At 35.7% G+C, this 19,769-nt stretch overlaps 2 protein-coding genes across 3 annotated transcripts; one reads left to right on the top strand and one right to left on the bottom strand.

Moving 5' to 3' along the window:
• Positions 1-5,382: 5,382 nt before the first annotated feature.
• On the top strand, positions 5,383-7,520 carry LOC129278570 (uncharacterized). Its single transcript, XM_054914714.2, has 3 exons — positions 5,383-5,744; positions 6,107-6,343; positions 7,001-7,520. The coding sequence occupies exons 1-3, from the start codon at positions 5,473-5,475 to the stop codon at positions 7,149-7,151; spliced, it is 660 nt and encodes a 219-aa protein (XP_054770689.1). The 5' UTR covers positions 5,383-5,472; the 3' UTR covers positions 7,152-7,520.
• Positions 7,521-9,137: 1,617 nt separating this feature from the next.
• On the bottom strand, positions 9,138-19,436 carry LOC129279622 (uncharacterized). 2 transcript variants are annotated; one of them, XM_064107019.1, is made up of 10 exons: positions 19,002-19,436; positions 16,248-16,415; positions 15,721-15,808; positions 14,898-15,102; positions 14,099-14,675; positions 13,617-13,803; positions 12,867-13,124; positions 12,416-12,587; positions 11,336-11,484; positions 9,138-10,979 (listed from the first exon to the last, which is right to left on the bottom strand). In XM_064107019.1, exons 1-10 carry the CDS (start codon positions 19,332-19,334, stop codon positions 10,825-10,827), a joined length of 2,292 nt encoding a protein of 763 aa, XP_063963089.1. In that variant the 5' UTR covers positions 19,335-19,436; the 3' UTR covers positions 9,138-10,824. The 2 variants fall into 2 exon arrangements, with proteins under 2 accessions (XP_063963089.1, XP_054771696.1); XM_054915721.2 differs by having other exon boundaries at positions 14,898-15,162; positions 19,002-19,421.
• Between the last annotated feature and the right edge of the window lie 333 nt (positions 19,437-19,769).

Raw genomic sequence — 19,769 nt, 5'->3', positions numbered from 1 at the left:
TGGAGAATAATACACGCAGCACCCCAGCACCCCCGCTTCCAAGGGCCATGGCTTTCAGCCTTGATTACTGTTTTGGGAAACACTGGATCATAGACTGATTTATAACAGCTTTGTAGGTTTTTATCCTATTTCGATGAAACTGTTTATCATTATTACATTAGCTTGTTCAAATCACAATGATCTCAGATTAGAGCAATCTTTAAAAGCAAATACGAACGAGCAGCCTCTAGTACCATCTCTCGTCCTAAACTACTCAAATCTGGCCCGTTTCCTCACCCATAATACATCATTCTGAGCAATGTAGTCTTGTAATATAGACCCATTTGAATGATGAAACACAAATTCACTACCCGAATATATTACATACCACAACAATTATGTTACCAAATAGCAAAAGAAGTCCTTTCCTCTCCAAAATTTTTATTTTGTCTTCACTAATACAATTATAGGCTAGTTTATTTTCAATATTTTATCAAAAAGGGTATATTTTGAGACTAGCTGTTTACAGTTTAAGTTTTGTCCGGTCTTGGCTCGGTTTTCTTGAACTCCGGAATCGTTGAATTAAAATAGGTAATAAGCGTTCCTTTGTGATATCGTAATTTTCTTATATAGGTTTGATGAACACTTACAGTGCGAAAGACCTTTCGCATTTCAGTTTGTAAATGAAAAAAAAATAAATAAACACGCCTATTTAATGCAAATTTAAATAACCTTCCTGCATGAGCGTTTGCATCTATATTCGTGCATAATCTAATAATTTAGGAATATTGTTCATGAGCCATTGTCAACTTAAAGGGGAATCCAGCCTTGGCCATAAAATGTTGTGTTGGGAAGGAAATAAATAAATAAAACAGAATGGTGAAAGTTTGAAAGAAATCGGACAAGCAATAAGAAAGTTATAGCTGCATTAAAATTGAGATCACTAATACTATGTAGATTTCAAATTGGCAACTGGGTCAGTAAATTATGACAAGGGGCAAGGACAACTTTACTTTATTATCAGGGATTTGTGGTTTTCTCCTAAGTACCCATTCCCCTGGGGCAGTAATCTAATTATAACCAAGGTAGTATATTGTTTCATGTCTTCATGAAATAACAATATAATTTGAAATAAAACTTTTTGGGAAAAATAAAATTTTAGCCATAGTATGTATTGGAGTACATGGAAGAGTAGTCCTTGCCATACATCACTATGACATCCCATATGCGGCCAATTTGAAGTCTCCATGGGTATAGTGATTACCAATATTTACAACTTTTAAAAATTCATAACTTTCTTGTCGTTTGTCCAATATTGTTCAAACTTTCACCTATCAACTCGTCTGATTTTTCTTTTCCTTATAAAAACAAATTTTTATTTGGGTTGGATTCCCCTTTAATGCTCTTTCGTCTACTTTTATGTATATCTAGGAGTTATTTTTCGCTAGTCTCAACCATTTTTTGTATTCCCGTAAAGATTGTTGAATGTCAATGAAGAAACTATCTCCAGTTCATGCTGTTTGAATTATGTATATCTATTTGAATTGAGCACAATTTGGAGGGGGAATGAAATATTGGCCATTCGTTTGATTGCATACTAAATTTCGTTTTGCAGGCGGGGGAAAAGACTCCTATTTTTTGTGTGTAAATGCATATATTGACACGATGAAAAGTTTGAAATATCGCTTATTTGTGCAGCATTCGTGATACTGGTGAACTTCGTCCTACATTTAAATGTGTTTAAACTTCAAAGAGAAAAGATGAAATGTCAATTTTGGTCATGCTGAACATCGGTTTGTTTATTCAGTAGTGTTGTGTTATATTTTCCCTTTCAAATTATTGTATTTCGCCGTACTCTTCTTCTTCTTCTTCTGGAAACAGTACAGGCCACCGTCTGGTGTACTGTCGTACTGATGAAGTGCAATGTTGATCTATTTTCCAGTTAAATATTGATTTTATGTAACGATTCGACCAGGATCTTTTCATTTCATAGAGATGTTCTTGTGATGGCAACCAATATTCTGCTGGGAGTCAGCAATTCTACCTCATTAGGAGATTAACAACAACATCAACAACATCACCCAAATTAACAACCACAACCACGCCAATAATAACAAAACAAAAACATTTCTTTTTATACAGACATTTAAAATTATCCATACTTAATAATGAAAATAATCGTTCCATTTATAATAACGCTTAATACTTTCTAAGCTCATTATACAGTAGAGTAATTATAATAACATAATTAATATTCAGTATGAACCCTCTTAAACTTTAAAACATAATCCTGCACAAAGGCTTACAAATCAATAGAGAGGGTAATATCATAGGATAGCAATCATGATAATTAATTACATTAATTGGATAGAAAAAAAACGTATAAACATATTACAAAGGTTTTAATATGTACAAAGCTTACAAGAACTATGATTTTTGACGTCACATTCCCGAGATGACCTTAGTAATTTTTTATTCAATGATCATTCAAAATCTGTTTACAAGTCTTGTGCACAGGAGTATTGCCAAGAGAAGAGAGAACCAGGAAATTACAGATTGAAATGACAAAACCCCCTCCAACCCCCCCCCCCGAAAAAAGGGGCAGTCCCAAGATATTTTGATTAAGGGGCAATACGGTCAATTTTATCATACAAAGTGGTATTGAAATATCTAAACCTATATTTTGCCTTTCCTTTTCAATCTCTATCGCTCCCTTTCCTATGATTTTTAGATCATAGGGGCATTTACCTCTCCCCTTGCGGGTCCGGGTCCGCCCCTGCCAAAAATATACTCCTTTATGTGTTTTAGGTTTTACCAATGAGGAAGTGCACGAATTTTTCAGATGTCTTGGTTGCCAAGCATATAGCAGACTTGTAAATAGTTCGATTACATACGTAACAAAATCTAAATGAAAATGAGGGCGACATTTAGATATTATTTTGACACCTTATTGATCTCGGTGTCAAATTTTTTTGGTAAGAATTCTTAATCTGGTAATAACAGAAATAAGAGTTCACAATATTGCAGCAGCATCATGTTAAAATTGTGGGATATTTCAAAGTGTAAATTAACCTCAGATTACTTTTTTTTTTTTGGGGGGGGGGGATTTTTCACCAGAGTAGCATTTTGAGTTGTGCTATTAAAGGGATGGTCCGGGCTGAAAATATTTATATCTTAATACATAGAGTAGAATTCACTGAGCAAAATGCCAAAAAATTTCATCAAAATCGGATAACAAATAATAAAGTTATTGAAGTTTAAAGTTTAGCAATATATTGTGAAAACAGTCGTCATGAATATTCATTAGGTGGGCTGATGATGTCACATCTCCACTTTCTGTTTTCTTATGTTATTACATAAAATCATATTTTTTCATTAATTCATACTTGTGTGAATAATATATCTCCCTTATAATGAAATAAGTTGCAGCAATAAATATCTAATGCACTAAATCAGTTGTCAATCCAATTTTTCTAGTTCTTGGAGGAAAAAAATTGAATAAACCTAATTTCATATAATAAAATACAAAATAATAAGTGGAGATGTGACATCATCAACCCACGTAATGAATATTCATGACGACTGTTTTCACAAAATATTGCTAAACTTTAAAATTCAATAACTTTGTTATTTGTTATCCGATTTCGATGAAATTTTCAGCATTTTGCTCAGTGAATTCTACTCTATTTATTAAGCTATGAATACTTTCAGCCTGGACCATCCCTTTTAGGCTGAAAAACAACCCTACATAGAGATTTGGAGTAAATTGCGAAATATGTATATAGCAAGCTGCGATAAAACTATACGAAAGTACTAAAATATACAAATATACTCATCGTTATAGTATAATATATATATACAATATGAAACAAAAATGAAAGACATAAACGATAAAAAGGATGTAGGTGACCATGGTTCACAAAAGAAGATTCAATTTTTTTAGTAATTAACCTGTTGAAAAGCATGAAAAGTTAAAGCATTACAGGCGATAAAGTAATTCAGTATTTAAATGAAATAAAGTTCTGGATTTTATCATGTGCGTAATGCTCTCTTTGGAAAAATGCACTCATGTTTGGAAGAGAAAGAGAGAGGGAGAAAGAGAGGGGAGAGAGGGGTGGTCACTGGGTAACAGAAAAATAATGCATAAAATGCTTGATATCAATTTGTAGGTAATATCAAATTACATTATGCGATTATAATAAAACAAAGCACAGCAAAACTTTATACGATTAACCGTGAAAAAATAAAGAAATACAATATGCTTCAAAAAATTATAATACAGGAAAATTCTGAGTAAACATTTTTAGATTCGATATTGCGTAGACTACATTTGCTTCTCGAAGATTTAGACATTACTTTGAAATTTATGTCTAAATTATGAAAACAGTAACATTTTGTGCGGTTCTCGTGTTTTCAAAGGCCTCGTATTCTAATTTCCTATTGAGCAACTGAAAGTGGTCATTACGTAACAACAAAAATTTGAGCTCCATTCGTTACCTGTCGAAAGATGAGAAGTGATATTGCCTTAGAAGTTAAAATCAAATAGTAGAATGCTTTTGCTTTCGTATGAGAGCCAAGGGCGGAAATCTCTCCCCAAAGGTAGAGGGACCAAGGGCTGGAAAAAAAAGGTTAATACCCCAATGTAAGGTCATTTCGACCAAAATAAATTTGACAAGCAAAAAAAATGCATGTTTTATTTCGATTTTGAATGATGTAATTCTTTCCATCATAAAAGACTAAAAATAGTAGGGGGACATTTGATATTGTGTCCCCCTGCTATTTGGGGTAGGGGGGACGCGTCCCCCTGTCCCCCTAGGATTTCCGCCCACTAGAGCATTCTGAAATGCATTGCGTTTTCAAAGAAGGCCTACGAAACTAGAATGTAGAATGTAGAAAGTAGAATGGTTTGCACCAATTGGTCTTTGAACTCGAAATCGATGTCGGCGGGATGTCGGTTTACAAGCGTGTGTCGTCTCCGGAGATGTTACCATCCAGCATATCAATGGGGGTTTTCTTCTCGTTGTGGTAACCGTTCGTCAATGCTTTCTCCATATTCTCTTGGTCGATGCGGTCAAAGTCAGGTTTGGTGTACTTGTAAATTATGCCGCAACCGAACGAGTCGCCCTCTACGTTGACTGTGGTACGGACACGGTCCCTGTGGAAAAGAGGCCGAATAAGGACATGGTAGCTTTAAAGGTTTTCTGACATTGTCACCTCAAAAAAATTTATTATGATGTAGTATATGCAATTTTTCATGCTGAATACGAATCTGGCAATTGTTTCCCGTAATTTTGTCTCAATTCGACACAAATCAGGAAAAAGACCACGGTTAGGGAACGCCCACTAAAATTGTTCAAAAGTCTACCGATTACGTAATCGTTGTGTGACGTCATCAAGGGAATATCAAGCAGTGGGATCGCTCGGCCAAGCGCGCGTATCCATTGAATTTTCACAACAAGTTCTCGCGAAACATTTTAAATTCAAGCACAAATCATGAGTGATCTTTCAGGATCAGAGAGTGAATATGATCCTGCCCACTTGTCATCTGATCAAGATTCTCCATGGTCGAATTCAGAGAGTGAGCAAGAAGAAGAATTTGCCAGAGAAAATCAAGTAGAGGCCGGTCCTGATATTCCTGCTGGCATGCAAGCAGCGGGTATTTTGCCGTACCAATTCGAGCCCGAGTTCCAACCAGGGGAAGAAATTCAGAATGTTGGTGCCATCCAAGAAAATGACATTGAGGGTAGACTTGGAAACAACAATTGGTAAGATTATCTCATACATAATCGTATTATTAATACTCCGTAACTAGTACCCTGAGTGTCTGAAAAAGATGTCTCATCTGAGAAGGTCGGATTGGAAGTGACGGAGCACTAGCGTGCGCTGCAGCCGCTGCTACCCGACGCTTCCGGCTGGAAACACAGCTCAGTTACGTTGCTATTAAAAGCCGAAACGAGGCTGGTGAACGGATCTGAGCTGTGGCTGCTGCCCGATGCTTTGACCTGAGCTGAGGCGCTTCGAATTCGATGGAGTGAACTAGGAATCATTTTACTTGACCTAACACTTGGTATCTTGCAGTCTAATAAATGTTTTCATTTTGTTTTTCAAATTTCTGTTGTTCATGCAGGTGTTCATGCAGCGGAGGATGCCAAGCGATGCCTCGAGTTGTCGAGTCGTACTGCTGCAAAGAAGTGGCTCAGGTAGTGGCGATGATGGACCAGTACACTGCTGCAGAACTGAACTGCATCACAGAGCACCCTGGCTTTGAAGGGGTTTGTTTAAATCCGTGGGTTTTAGACACTGCATACTTAGGGTATCGTCAGCAATATGGTGACAGAGCACGGCATGATGCAACTGAAAATGAGTGAGTGTTTTTTCATGAACAATTGCACTTATTTTCTGCAATCTAATATTGGAATAAGAAAAAAATTATAAAAAAAAACATGATTTTTATCAACTCAAAATACTCAATTGTCCTGAATGGTATCATGTTTTATATCATTTAAAATTATGAAAATATGTATCATAAGACATAAGGTAAGTGTTGTAATGAGCTACGGTGATATATATTTTTGAATGGTTATTTCCATTAGCAGTCTTCAATTTTATTCTTTTTTGACTCAGAGGTGTTAACTACAACCCCCTCCTTACTTATGAATCACCTAAAATATATGCACATGTAGTAGTCAGCATAGGCGGGGGGGGGGGAGGGAACGTGTCCCCACCCCCTAAATTTGAGGTGGGGGGACGATCCCCCCTAAATTTTTATTTGATCACCTTTTTTTTGCTTGTCAAAAGATTTTCTTGTCCCCCCCCCCTAAAATTTTGGTTGATAACTTTTTTTATTGGGGGGGGGGGGGTTGCTTGTCAAAAAATGTTGGTAATCCCCCTAGATTTTTTGACTTCCGCCGCTAATGGTAGTCAGTAGGATTTAGGGGAAATTTTAATGATGTAGATTTAGAAATCATGTGATGTTCTGTATCTGATTTACTTATTTTTAATTTCTATTTATTTTTTGTAGGAAACACAGGCACGTTGGCTATCGGCAGCTCGCAAGATGGTGTTGGGGATTTCTAGGGAGATCTGTGCGCGTCCCCCTACCTTCCTGTGCGGTGACTCACATCCGAGCTACTTATCCATCGGACATTTACAGAGGTTTTGAAGATGCGTAGACCTTTTTTATGTTGATTTCAATGAAGGCGCCTCTGAATCAACAGAGACATACATGATTGATTCCATGACAAGGACTGGATGTACTTAAGTCTTAAACATTTTATCGAGTGCCATTATTTTGTGATCTCTCAACTAGAAGTACATGTAATTTGAAAGAAATTTTTTGCCAAGTATACCTGGTGTGTAGAAGAAAATTTCTTTTTGTCACATTTTTGACTGATAAAAAGTCATAAAGATTCTGATGTTTTTATCACTGTGCTAAAGACAAGCACTCAGAGTTGTTTTATTATTGTATGTTTTGATGAAATAACAGGGAAGTGCTGATTGTATTTATTTCTGTTTTCTTTAAATAAAGGTGTTCAAACCAACTTAATTTTCTTGCGTTCTTTTCCAAAGTCAGTTTAGGCAGTCTTACTACAGTCCACTTCTGTTATAATCTTAATATTTATGGCAGCACTCATGCAGTACATATGAAATTGGTACTGGAAAACTGCCTGTCATTATAAATTACTTTATCTGATTATCATTATAACAAGAGTGAACTAATGAAACCAAACATTTTGGGTATGTTTGGCCTATAATCTAGGCAGCGGCTGGTGCTATTGTCTTTTGCTGCCAACTGTTAATGTAAACAAACAACGATTTGCAGCCCACAGCTTATACTACAGTTAGCGTTGGTCAATTTTTTTAAATTATGGTCAACAAATAGGTGTGGAAGTTTCATACTAAAATTATGTGTTGTCTGTTGTTGATAAACAACGGCAACTATTAATGCAGGACCGGAGTGTATAGGCTGTGCTACTTTGTAGCCCACTGTTAACAGTTGAACGCAAAAGACAATGGCAGTAGCCCCGGGCAAGACTACAGGCTAGGAAATGTTGGATGATAGATGAATGATTGAATGTTGCAAAATTGCTTTGACTTAGATGAATATAAGGTAGACTTAGGCAGAGTTATCTGTATTTAAATTCAGAGGTAAGAGCATTGTACAATGTAGATTTGATGGAAGTGGAGAACATGTGAAAGAGGGACAAAAGAGCGATAGTGGAATCTGGGGCCCGTTTCATAAAGAACTGTGACTGTTGTAACTTTGCCATTATGGAAATTACCATGGTAACATTGCTCAGCAGCCAATCAAAATCAAGGTTACCATGGTAGTTGCCATAATGACAAAACTACCAACTGTTGTTACTCTTTATGAAACAGGCCCAAGGGGCAAGAGTGCATGTAAAGAGGAATCCAACCAAGATAAAAAGTTGTTAAAAGAGGGGAAAGAAAAATAATACAATAGGTGAAAGTGTATTATATCGGAGTAACAAGAAAGTTATGAATTTCTGAAAGTTGTAAAAATTTGTAATTTGTATACCATTAACTATCATGGAGGCTTCACCGTATTGATGCTGTCATCTTGATGGAGGGAATATTTTCCATTTGCCCAATATACACAAATGTGTATTGCATAAAAAGTTATTTTTATTCACATTTTTACTTAAAATTATATATGGTATTTTTGCTCAGGAACATAAAAGATGCTGATATTTCAAGTACTACCGGGAGGGGGCCCTACTTATGGGTAATACACAATTCCCTGAGAACTGAGTATACAGCCCATTGGAAAGTTGTCCCTACCACTTGTTATAATTTACTTTCCAAATTGCCAACTTGCAATGTACAGTCTCGGTGATCTCATTTTTAAAACCTACATATAAAAATCCTTTATGGTTGTCAACAATATTCAGTCTAAAATTACAATAGTCCACTCCCATTATAATAAGACTTTCCAGGCCAAATCAATTACCTCTAAATAAATGCGGCATTGATTTTACACTTTATACTTGCATAAAAAATATGCCAATGCACAGTTTAGACATTTGGAGCATTGCAACAAGAGCGTCCTTCCAGTGCACATATAATGGTAGTGGACTGTATTACCATAAACTATGCAGTAGCTGTAGAAAGACAAGAGACAGAATGCTTTTTTTTTTGTTAAAAAATCCTGCAAACTATTATATTCTCAGAGAAGCATTGATTTGCAAGTAGAAATGAGTGCAAGAGACATAAATATGAATAAATATAAGCTGGTCAATAGACATGTTATGGCTTAACTCGTTCAGGACAATCGACCTTAAGTGGTTAAGGTAAATCATTTTTGTTTCAGAGCTCTAAAAATTACACCAGGTACATTAGTAAAAGAGAGAAAAAAAAACTATGCATACATTGCACTCATTGTTGAGTGACCATACTGCCAGGAATTTTATGAGGATAATCTTTAAACTCCTCAAATTGGCAACACATTGGAAGAATTGAAGACCAGAGTTTTTCATCGAAATTGGCGTTTAAAAAATATTATCCAAGTTCCAAACCATGTATGTTGGTTTCAAAGACATCACATTCAATTGGAAGCATGTAGCATTAAAATAAATATTGCTGTTGCCCATTTGAGGAACGAAATGTGATCACTTTAGTTGTTAATTAATTCCTGTCCTGAATGGGTCAAGATAAGTATAACCATGGAGGTAGTTTACAGAGTTGCTTGTACAAATGCTTGAAAAAATTGGGGGGAAAAAAATGTTTTCCAATTTTAGTAGATGTTACATCAGGGAAGATTTTGGAAGCTACCTGAATCATCAAATTCAGCTGTTTAAAACATGGAACACTTTGAAATGCATTTCAAATGTATTTCTACCACTTCACCTACATTTATAAACACAATAACATTCATACAAAGAAATATCTATGTAATACATGCTATATAACTTCTTACAGAGTTGCTTGTAAAAATGCTTTAAAAAAATGTTTTCTGATTTTAGTAGCCGTTGCTTCAGGTCATGCAAGATTTTTTTTAAGCTACACGACACATATCCGAGTCATCAAATTCAGCTGGCTAAAACGTGAAATACTTTGACATGCATATCAAATGTACTTCAACTACTTCATCTACATTTATAAATACAATCACATTTATGTAAAGAAATATCTACTTATTACATGCAAATAACACAGTAGAGAAAACATTCTGATAATGCTCTTAAATCTTCAAAATTTTATACAATTATTGCAGTTACTAGTATTCCGAAATTGTATAGACCATGAAAGTTTTCTTTTGGAAACCACTGTTGGAGCTACAGTGGTCGTAACCGGCCAGCATGAGAGATTTTGAACCACAACTCATCATGATAATCATTGACCAACGTTTCAAATGAATAGTATTTCTAACAAAACTCCTTGCAAAGAAGAATTGTACATGTGTTACTGTTGAACAAATCTTTCCCAACAATATTTCCTTAAAATTATGTAACTGATCACTCACAAGTATGTGGTCGACTTTACTGTTGAACAAAACTTAAACAAATATAATTCCATAATAGATATGATTCTTTTTGTTTAATAATTTTGAAGCAAAGGTATCAAATTGCTCAGTCATCTGTTTTGCCTTCACAATGTTATTTGTACAACTACATGTACATCAGAGATGTATGTCTTCATATAAAATTCGCTAAAAAATATAGTTCATCAGATGAAAATGGCATGTTTAATCATAAGGAATCTTTTCTTCAATAGAGTAACTAAATTTTCTCTTAAATGAACTTATGTGTTCAATCTTTCATTCGTTCCAATTTATCATGAAGCTGTATACGATATTAGCATGATAGGGTTTACAGTTCGCTTATTTTAATTAAAACGACTTCGGTGATCCTGAACAAGTTCCTCCTTGGGAGGAAAGGTATATTCACTGCATAAAGATGGCGGGGCTTCCTTCCTCTCTGGCAGTTGAGATGATCCTGTGCACAATCGTCTGACCTCATCCATCAGATCATCAACAAATTCTGAGATACAAAAAGGTTAAAAAGTGAGGTTCAACATGTACAGGTCAGCTAGACCAGCTAATGGATATACAAATATGTTGGATGGTATTGATTTACCAGTGTTTTTCTTATGCCATGTTAGTATGCTATAAAATGTACCACCAATGGGCATCAAGGAAAAAAAAAAGCTCTTTAATCTTTATAGATTATATTGTTGAGAACAGTTATAGTGATCAACATAACACATGAGAAAAGTAGGATTTAACTGATGTTACTCTAGTAATGAATCATTGCCATGGAATCATCCTTTTTCATAATATGTTTCTGATATGATGATGAACCTATAGTCGATAACACACAGAACAAAATAAACTCACTGAATGTTTTTGCTTCCTTAACAGCTTTCACTGATGCCTTCCCTGGCTTGTACTTTGGTTTGCTGACCATGTACCGCTTGTCCCCTTTCAACGTTTTTGCCTGCTGTCGGTTGCCATTTTCATTGAAGTCCATAGCAGCAAGTCTGAGCCTGAATGATAACCAGAAAATAAATGCACATAGTAAAAGCATGTCTAATACAGTGCGTAAACACAATGCAACATGCAAATTGCTTTTATTTTTCACCCGGTTTAACTCAGAAGATTTTTCATTCTTGCACAAGAAAAACAGTTCAAAGAAAGGATACCAAAAAGTCACTTATCAGGGCTATCTGAATTTTAAACATAAAACTGTCTGCTCTTTCATTTGATACCCATACCACATGGAATGATCACGAAATACCAAAGTTAAGTTTATTCAAACTAATGCTTGAATTTTAATTTTATAAAATGAATGTGGCCTCTTACCACTAGCGTACCTACGGGGGGGACGAGCAACAACCCATACAAAATACATATCACTGCCCCCCCCCCCTGACGAGCTTGAAAGACCTTTTATGCCCCCCCCCCCCTGACGAACTTGAATACCTTTATTGCCCCCCCTGACGAGCTTGAAGACCTTTTTTTTTTTTTTTTGCTTTTTCAATTTTTTTTCAATAACCTTTATTTTTTATTGAAGACCTTTTTTTTCTTTCTTTTTTTCTGGTACAATAACCTTTTATTTTTCATTGAAGACCTTTTTTTTCTTTTTTTTTTCTGGTACAATAACCTTTTATTTTTTATTGAAGACCTTTTTTTTTTTTTTTTTTTGGCGGCCGATTTTGCCCCCCCCCCCCCCCTGTGGAAAATCCTAGGTACGCCACTGCCTCTTACTATCTGTCAGACTTTTTTTGGGGGGGGGGGTTATAAAACCATTTGCATTATTCCATATGGGTTTTAATCCAAACATTAGATCTACCCTTTTTAATAGAGTCCTATAAATATCCACTTTTGCTTGGAATTACCCACATTATTTTGTGTGTATGCTAAATAAAGAAACATGGTCCAATGTAACTCTTCTCATAGAATATATAGTGCATTTACCTGCTAGTCATTCCTTCATACGAATAGGACTTCAGCTTGGGCGCATACCGGTTCACCAGACTGTGATATGACTCCAGGGAAGATGTCTGTTGGTCTCCAGACAACTTTTTCACATCGTTCAACAACATGGTGCTTTGCACGATACCTGTTAGTTTTTCACAGACTTTTGTGCCTGAAAAATGGATACAAAAGGAGCGGAATCATTAAACAATTGTTGCCTTAGGTAACCAGTGTATCATGCTTAATGAGCAGGTAACGTCATAATTACAGTTTTCAAAATGGAAAAAATGCAATAAAATTGAATCAACATACTTTATGAGAGTAATGGCATAAATTGATAATGAATGGTATTGGTAGGTAAGGAAAATACAATATTCATAAGGTTTGATTTTTCTTGTTTCATATGATACAGATCTAACATTAAACAAATGAATCTTATTCATGAATTTACCTGGTGTGAGCCATTTTTTCTTGCGACCTTGAGCTTGCAAGTCACCATGAAGACACTTGGGAAAGACTTCAGAATGACCTTCATGGATCCCTTGGATGTGGTTCATAAGAGACTTCCACTTGGCCACCCTCAGATCGTCTTCATCCTCTTCACAAGTTGCAGCCACCCAATACATGTGGTTGGTGATGCTTGGTTCCCATTGCACAAGTTCTTCACAATCCTTTTGCTTCGCCAAGGCATGCACCTTCTTTCCAACACCTAATATAGGTAATAAAAAATATACCAAAACTAAAAACAAAAACAACAAAAATGCCTTAATTGATGACATCATGCGAAATGTTTATCATAGATAACTGCCTCACGTATTTATATGAAAAACCAAATGCAAGCATGATGCAAAAGAGAAACAAGGAGATGGAATGTGAAATAGAAGCATTAATTTTTGGACTAAATCACTACTCGCTTCACATGAAATGACATCACAGAATTCAGGCCTTTGACAAGTGAGATACTGCTGTTTTTTGAAGCTCGCTAATTTGAGTGCTTGTAAAGCAAAAAACTCACTTGGTAAGCAATTAAATTAGATAAAACTCACATTGTTTTCTGAGTACTTGCAGCATTCTAGCAGTGTATAGTTGCTTTTGCTTAGGACCAGGAGTTTAAGCACTAAATATTTAATCATAAACAAGTCGAATTAATATTTCATTTTAAATATATTTTGCAAGACACAAATGTATGATAATTACTCACCTTTGGATACATGCCAGACATCATACACATGAATAATGTGTGGAAGTGTGATTCTGATGTATTTGGCAAGTTGTCTATGTCGGTCCGTTACCAACTTCCTGATTACTAGTCCCTTGTCATCAAGAAAGTTGACAACTCTCTTGAAACCTTCCAACTCCATGTGGTACGAACCCTTCACCTCATTACTCTATGAAAAAACAAAATACAAAATATAAATCAACATTGCATAACACACAATAGTGATAACATGAAATAACAGTTTGGGGCTGGAACATCAAAATAGCCTTTAAATTTAATCAATTTAAATTGGCAGACATGAATATAATAAGTAACCAAGACAAGAGGAATTGTGTTTCAACTTAACCCGTCTTGGCAAAAATGCAGATTCTTTATATTTACTTTCTATTTCATGAAATAAAACTAGGCACTTGTGGTCATATGTATCATGGGAACATGAACTAAGGACAGAAAATCAGACCCACCTGAACCAGCTGAAAATCAACAATCTTGTTGACATTCAATTCTAGGGCAGTGTATACCCCAAACTTTGCAGAATGTCCTGGACTGTCCGCTCTCCCATCTCCCCCAATGGTGAGTGGCAGACCCCGTTCACACAGTTCAGTGAGCAGATGGTTCTGTTGCTTCTGCCATTGATTGGTGATAGCTGGATGCAAAACTTTCTGCTGGTGTCGGAAGAAAGTCCTGCGTGTGTGCGTTGCTACGTTAAAATGCTTCAGCACTCGCAGCGACTCACTGGGGCTCCCGCCAGCAAACAGGATTGCCGCTGACAGCTGGAGGTTGCCAGCAGGATAGGGGCCTATCCATGGCTGGCTCTCCCATGTTGTCGACTTCTGGTCACAAGACAGGCACTCCCTTGTCACAGAAAGGAGGCTTCCAACTTCCCTCTTTACAAGGGACACATTTGCAGACTTGCAGGATGGGCAAAACTGCAACAGCTCCAAAAGCTTAGACTCGTATACAATGTATTTTTTTTCCTTGTGTGGAGGAATACCTTGGGCTGGGGCTTCCCATGTGGCCTTTTTGCTTGATCGCCTTTTCCTGTATTTGAAATAAAAGACAAAAAATAAAATTGTTTAGAAATACAAAAAAAATCCTAAAAGACGATGTAAGAATTTCATCAGCCTGCTGTTGCTGTAATATATAAGAAAAATTATCTAAAATGCTTTATTTATTAAATCACTATGATATGTGTCTGAGGTTTTTCTCAAAAGAATTTACAGTACTAGTATTGATTTTGAACAGGATAATGAAAGAACTAACCGTTTTCTCTGTCTTTTTTGTGGCTTGGCAATAACACGCTCATCTGATGATGAAGATGAAGATGATGGTGGTTTGTATCCAGGTGAGGAGGGTTCTGCGGCGTCACTTTCTGGAGATGATAACCTTTCTTCCTCCGCTTCCTTCGCATCAACTTTCTCTTCTGGTATATCCCCTTTGTCAAAAGAGGTCCCTCTTGAAATAAAGGCTGGAATATCGGGTGGTATCTGTGAACCTGTGTTCTGCAGAAGTACAACCCTTTGGGACCCTGAAAATGTCCATGTATATTTTACTTTTACTTTGGTTGTGAAACAAATTTTCAGACATAGGGGAACACAACATATCTGCAATCCAGGGTGTAAGTTATCTGTGGCCCGGACTACTGCGTAGGACTTATTCTTCAAGTGGAATTGCAACATTTACACCTTCAAATTGGTACCCGTAACTTATCTTTCTAGCAACATTGTGAATAATATGTGACATACTGAGCATGACTCCTGTTAATGGTTTTGGTACTGCGCATATGCAAATCAGCAAAATCGCTTGCAAGTATCCAAAAATATACAAGGAACACAGAATGATGCAGTATTCTATTAAATGTAAATGTATAATAGCTATAGATGTTCATGACTATCATAGCCAAGTTAATTAAACTACATGACACTGATTCTGTCAGATTGGGAATGAATATCAGTAATTCAATATTTATAGCCTCAATAAATATATTATCTAGAGCATATGTTTACAAAAACTTTCCACAACTTAGCAGCACCAGCCTCAAAAGGAAAATTGACAATATAGATAAACAGATGAAAAATAAACTTACGTTTAACTCTTGTTGCTACAGAGACCTGTATCCCAACAGAGGTTGTATGGCCATGCTGCTGAAATTCCATAGCTGGATCTTTGAACGGCTGTTAATTGGATATCAATACAGTAGCCAAAATATGCTGAATACATGTACATACCACTACCAGTGACATGCAAAAAAATTATATACATAAATAAAGTATGGTTTCCAGCACAAATACTAATCAAAACTACACCTGAATCAATTTTGGGATAAACTGTAATTTCAGTCACAGCCAGGTATGTTAAGACTTGGAAGACAAGTATTATGAGTTTTTCATGAACCATATGTCTTGTTTGAATCACATGCATAAAGGTTTTGGTTTCTTTGGAAAGAAAAAAATGTCAATATAATTTACATGTATCCTAAATTCTGCTAAATTCATTGTGGTTGATAATTTACTCAATATTATCCCTTATTTGCTGCTAAATTACCTTTTATGTTTGTTTGCTTTCATGTCTTTTCACGGGGAGGGGGTGCACAATTTGAAAACAAATTTATACCTGTTCATCAAAGGATTCTTCAGACTCAGATGAATGTTCATCTGTCCATTGGCTGCATCCTGGCTCATCAGTGTCTGATGGACTTTCCATTGATGCAGGCTCCACTGCTGACCCTTGCTCCTCAGCATCCCTAGCTTCAACAGATGTTGACAGCAATTCATCCAGCATCTGTGAGAATAATTTAAATAAAAAATGAGAGAAAAATATACACAATAGCCATGTGTTCTTATTTCTAAAATAATAAACTTAAGGAATTAATAACATATTAACATGCTAATTTCAGCCTTAAGTTTGGGCTGTGTAACATGTATTTTTTTTAATATGAAATAAACCATGATTGAATTGAATGGAATTAGAAATCATCTTCCTTCAGATCTATTTTTCATTCAGACCTCAGTTAGATTTCACTACCTACTTTATGATGTATGGCAGTGAGTACAAACTGTTGCAAAGTCACCCTACATAATTTCATATATGCATTGTATGGAGTAATCATTGGTGGGATAAGAAAGTCCAAATATTACATTTTAAATTTTCAGTACGAGAAATTAGATGTATGCATATTTATGCAAATTGGAGCACCTAATTTGCTTAATTGGTAAAATGAGCATTAAGTATTTATTACAATTATTAAAAATCATAGAAAATAAAAAAAGTGAGAAATTAAACATTGGTGGGACATGGAACCTCTAACGCTCTAACATTTTATTATTGAGGGCTATCTATATTAATATGCAAATTAAGTAATGTCAAAAGACAAAATGATCTATATGTAATACTTTGGGGACATTTTAAAACTTATTTCCCGGAGTACAATACTTGCATTATTGCATCTTTAGGCAGACTTTCTGACTTATCAAGTATAAAAATGTAATACCACGAAAATAATCAAAAATACAAATTCGTTTTTTTTTCAAATAAAATTGTCAATTCATTCATTCCACTGTATCTTCAACCATGACAATTGAGATGTTTCATTGTATTTATATCTCATTCAACCAAATAACTTAATTTAATTATATTTTGCACATTGTATCTCTACATTAATCCCTGTATTGTAATTATTAAATCAATTCAGTTATGTTGTATTTGCTATCACAAAGATAATTTTCATGCCTTATTGTATATCCAAATCAATTCTTATAGAGCCCAATAGTTCATCCCATTTTCATTATTTCTGTACACTCTTTAAAAAAATTTTATTTCTATCAAAAAAAATTTCTTCTAAAAAATATAGATCTACATGTATAGCTCCATGGTATAAACTATTTCTACAATCATTATTGTGAATCTTTTAACTCTGTATATTATTGCATGAACAATTTTGTCCAAACTTATAATATCATGTTGTTTAGAAGGTTCCTTTCATGCAGATTTGTTTACCCTTCTCATGACTTTGTAAAACAAACACTGAATTGAATTCATTTCTTTTCCATTAAAATATACAAAATCAAGACAAAGAAACATTACAAAACATAAAAATGAGACAATATACAATATGATATTAGGCCTGGAATCTGGATCTGGAATAAAAAAAAAAACTTTTTGGCTTTTTAAAAAAAAGGTAAAAATAATCTAACGTTTTAATTCCCAGGGTAGCCACTTCAGTTAGGAAACTGTTCTACCACCGGGCCCTGCATAACATAATAATTAATACCTGAATGTAATTGTAATTATTATCCTTCTCCAATCTAAATGCTGAGTGCCTAGTATTTTAGTAAGGCAGGAGGTCCCTTTTTTAATGACTCGGTCGGGTATCGAACCCAAGACCTCCCGTTCATGAGGCAGGCGCTTTACCACTAGAGCCACCATACCCCCAAAAGAGTTTGTATATTTCCTTACTTGAGAAATGAACCACAATGGCACAAACAACTGAAACAAGAAAACTTTTAGACCTAACGTTGGGCCTACTGTACCTCTTCACAGCACTAGCCACGTACTACAATGTAGATCCTGTCTTGAAATACAACTCACAATTAATAGGATTTCTAATTCGCAACAGAAATTTAGAATTCGTAGACCTGTTTCCAATGTCATGAATGTGGAGCCTGGACTCTTGAGGAAAGTTTGAGGATCACTTCAATTTCCTTTTTTATTTTCGAGGCGTATCCTATGGCAAGTTCCCCCAAGTCTACGCACACGCGTATCAGCGCAATTCTAGTAAAAGAAGATACGCAACGAGCACGAGCTCTACACATGCAATACCTAGCCATAGCCTAGGTCTACAGGCTGACAGGTATTTAAAAAAAAATCTGACTCAAAATGATGGATTTAGGGCATTTCATGTGACGGCATCAAAATGCAGCCTTTCTCATCAAAATCCCCGAATCGTGTGCAAAGATTGAGTGCGCAGACATGGGCTCGGGGTAGGCCTACCATTTTTTGACAAATCTGAAAATTACAGTAGGCCTACGAGGTTTTTCCAAGAAAATCCTATAGGCCTATTTTCTTTCATTTTTTTAATGAGAAATTTAGTACAATTACTAAAATACTAATAATAATATAAGGAACATTATTAACGGAAAGATTTTGTTAATAAATAATAAGAAGAAATTCATGTTAATCTAAACTCAAATTGTTTGATGCGCAGACTTGGGGCCCACCATCATAAACACCTTCAAAATAAAAAATAAATAAAATAAGGAAATTGACGTGATCCTCACACTTTCCGTCGTTGAACTTGAACTGACTGACCACAACAATTGCAAAGATAAACTTTAAACAAAGTCTATTACTAATAGATAATATGCTCACCCTCATTTTCTTTCGTTTGTCCGCTGCTGTCCGTGACCCACTCCTCTTTACTTGCATTGATGACCCACTCTTTATTTTAGGCACAGCGTCGGGCTTCAGCCGCCGGGTCCTCTTCATGCCAAAAGCAGCATGCAACCCGTCATCAAAATCCGCATCTTCGAAGTGGCTACTGCACACCACGCTCCAGTCACTGGGGCCGCTCCAATTTGCTCGGGTCAACTTCACTTTCGAGACCCATATTCTGCGTAAATTTGCATCTTTGGGAAACAAATGCAAGCTGGCACCATCCTTCGTAGTGTTGCTGCAACCTCCGACGATGCATCTCGCCGGCATCTTGATATTATCGCAAATATCACAAATGTACAAAACTTTTCCAAAAAGAACTCGGTAAACTTTCTCAACAATACAGCGCTACAATACGTAAACATAATAGACGAAAACTTTTTACGTGCGCGATGATCGAGTTTGCAGAGCTGCCAGATTCCCTTGATGACGTATAGTCACGTGACTAGCGAGCTCGAGAGTTTTCGATCTTTTTCTGGAGGCGGGGCTTATGAGCGTGAGAAACTATGAAATTAACTTCTAAAACCAGCAATATCTTATTAATCCTAGATAAATAAATCATATTAATAATGTTAAAATTCTTAGAAAAACAATTGAAAACTAATAAGAGCAAAATATAGTTGCATGACTCAGAACCTTTAATGTGTAACTTAACTTTCCCAATATTTTATTTCAAATCAATTACATTCATACATAAGGAGACAA

The sequence above is a fragment of the Lytechinus pictus genome, chromosome 11, assembly GCF_037042905.1.
Source record: "Lytechinus pictus isolate F3 Inbred chromosome 11, Lp3.0, whole genome shotgun sequence".
In the NCBI taxonomy this organism is placed as follows: Eukaryota; Metazoa; Echinodermata; class Echinoidea; order Temnopleuroida; family Toxopneustidae; genus Lytechinus; species Lytechinus pictus.
Note: the sequence above shows the minus strand (reverse complement) of the source record. Positions and strands in the feature narration are given on the sequence as shown.

What these genes read in the sequence shown, in the direction of transcription:
- LOC129279622 (XM_054915721.2), bottom strand. Translation starts at nt 19,334, where the DNA reads ATGCCGGCGAGATGCATCGTCGGAGGTTGCAGCAACACTACGAAGGAT. An exon ending in TTGATTTTCAGCTGGTTCAG is followed by an intron (nt 13,804 to 14,098) that starts GTGGGTCTGATT and finishes GTTTTTTCATAG; the next exon opens with AGTAATGAGGTGAAGGGTTC. An exon ending in TGTCTGGCATGTATCCAAAG is followed by an intron (nt 13,125 to 13,616) that starts GTGAGTAATTAT and finishes TACCTATATTAG; the next exon opens with GTGTTGGAAAGAAGGTGCAT.
- LOC129278570 (XM_054914714.2), top strand. Translation starts at nt 5,473, where the DNA reads ATGAGTGATCTTTCAGGATCAGAGAGTGAATATGATCCTGCCCACTTG. An exon ending in AGACTTGGAAACAACAATTG is followed by an intron (nt 5,745 to 6,106) that starts GTAAGATTATCT and finishes TTGTTCATGCAG; the next exon opens with GTGTTCATGCAGCGGAGGAT. An exon ending in CATGATGCAACTGAAAATGA is followed by an intron (nt 6,344 to 7,000) that starts GTGAGTGTTTTT and finishes TATTTTTTGTAG; the next exon opens with GAAACACAGGCACGTTGGCT.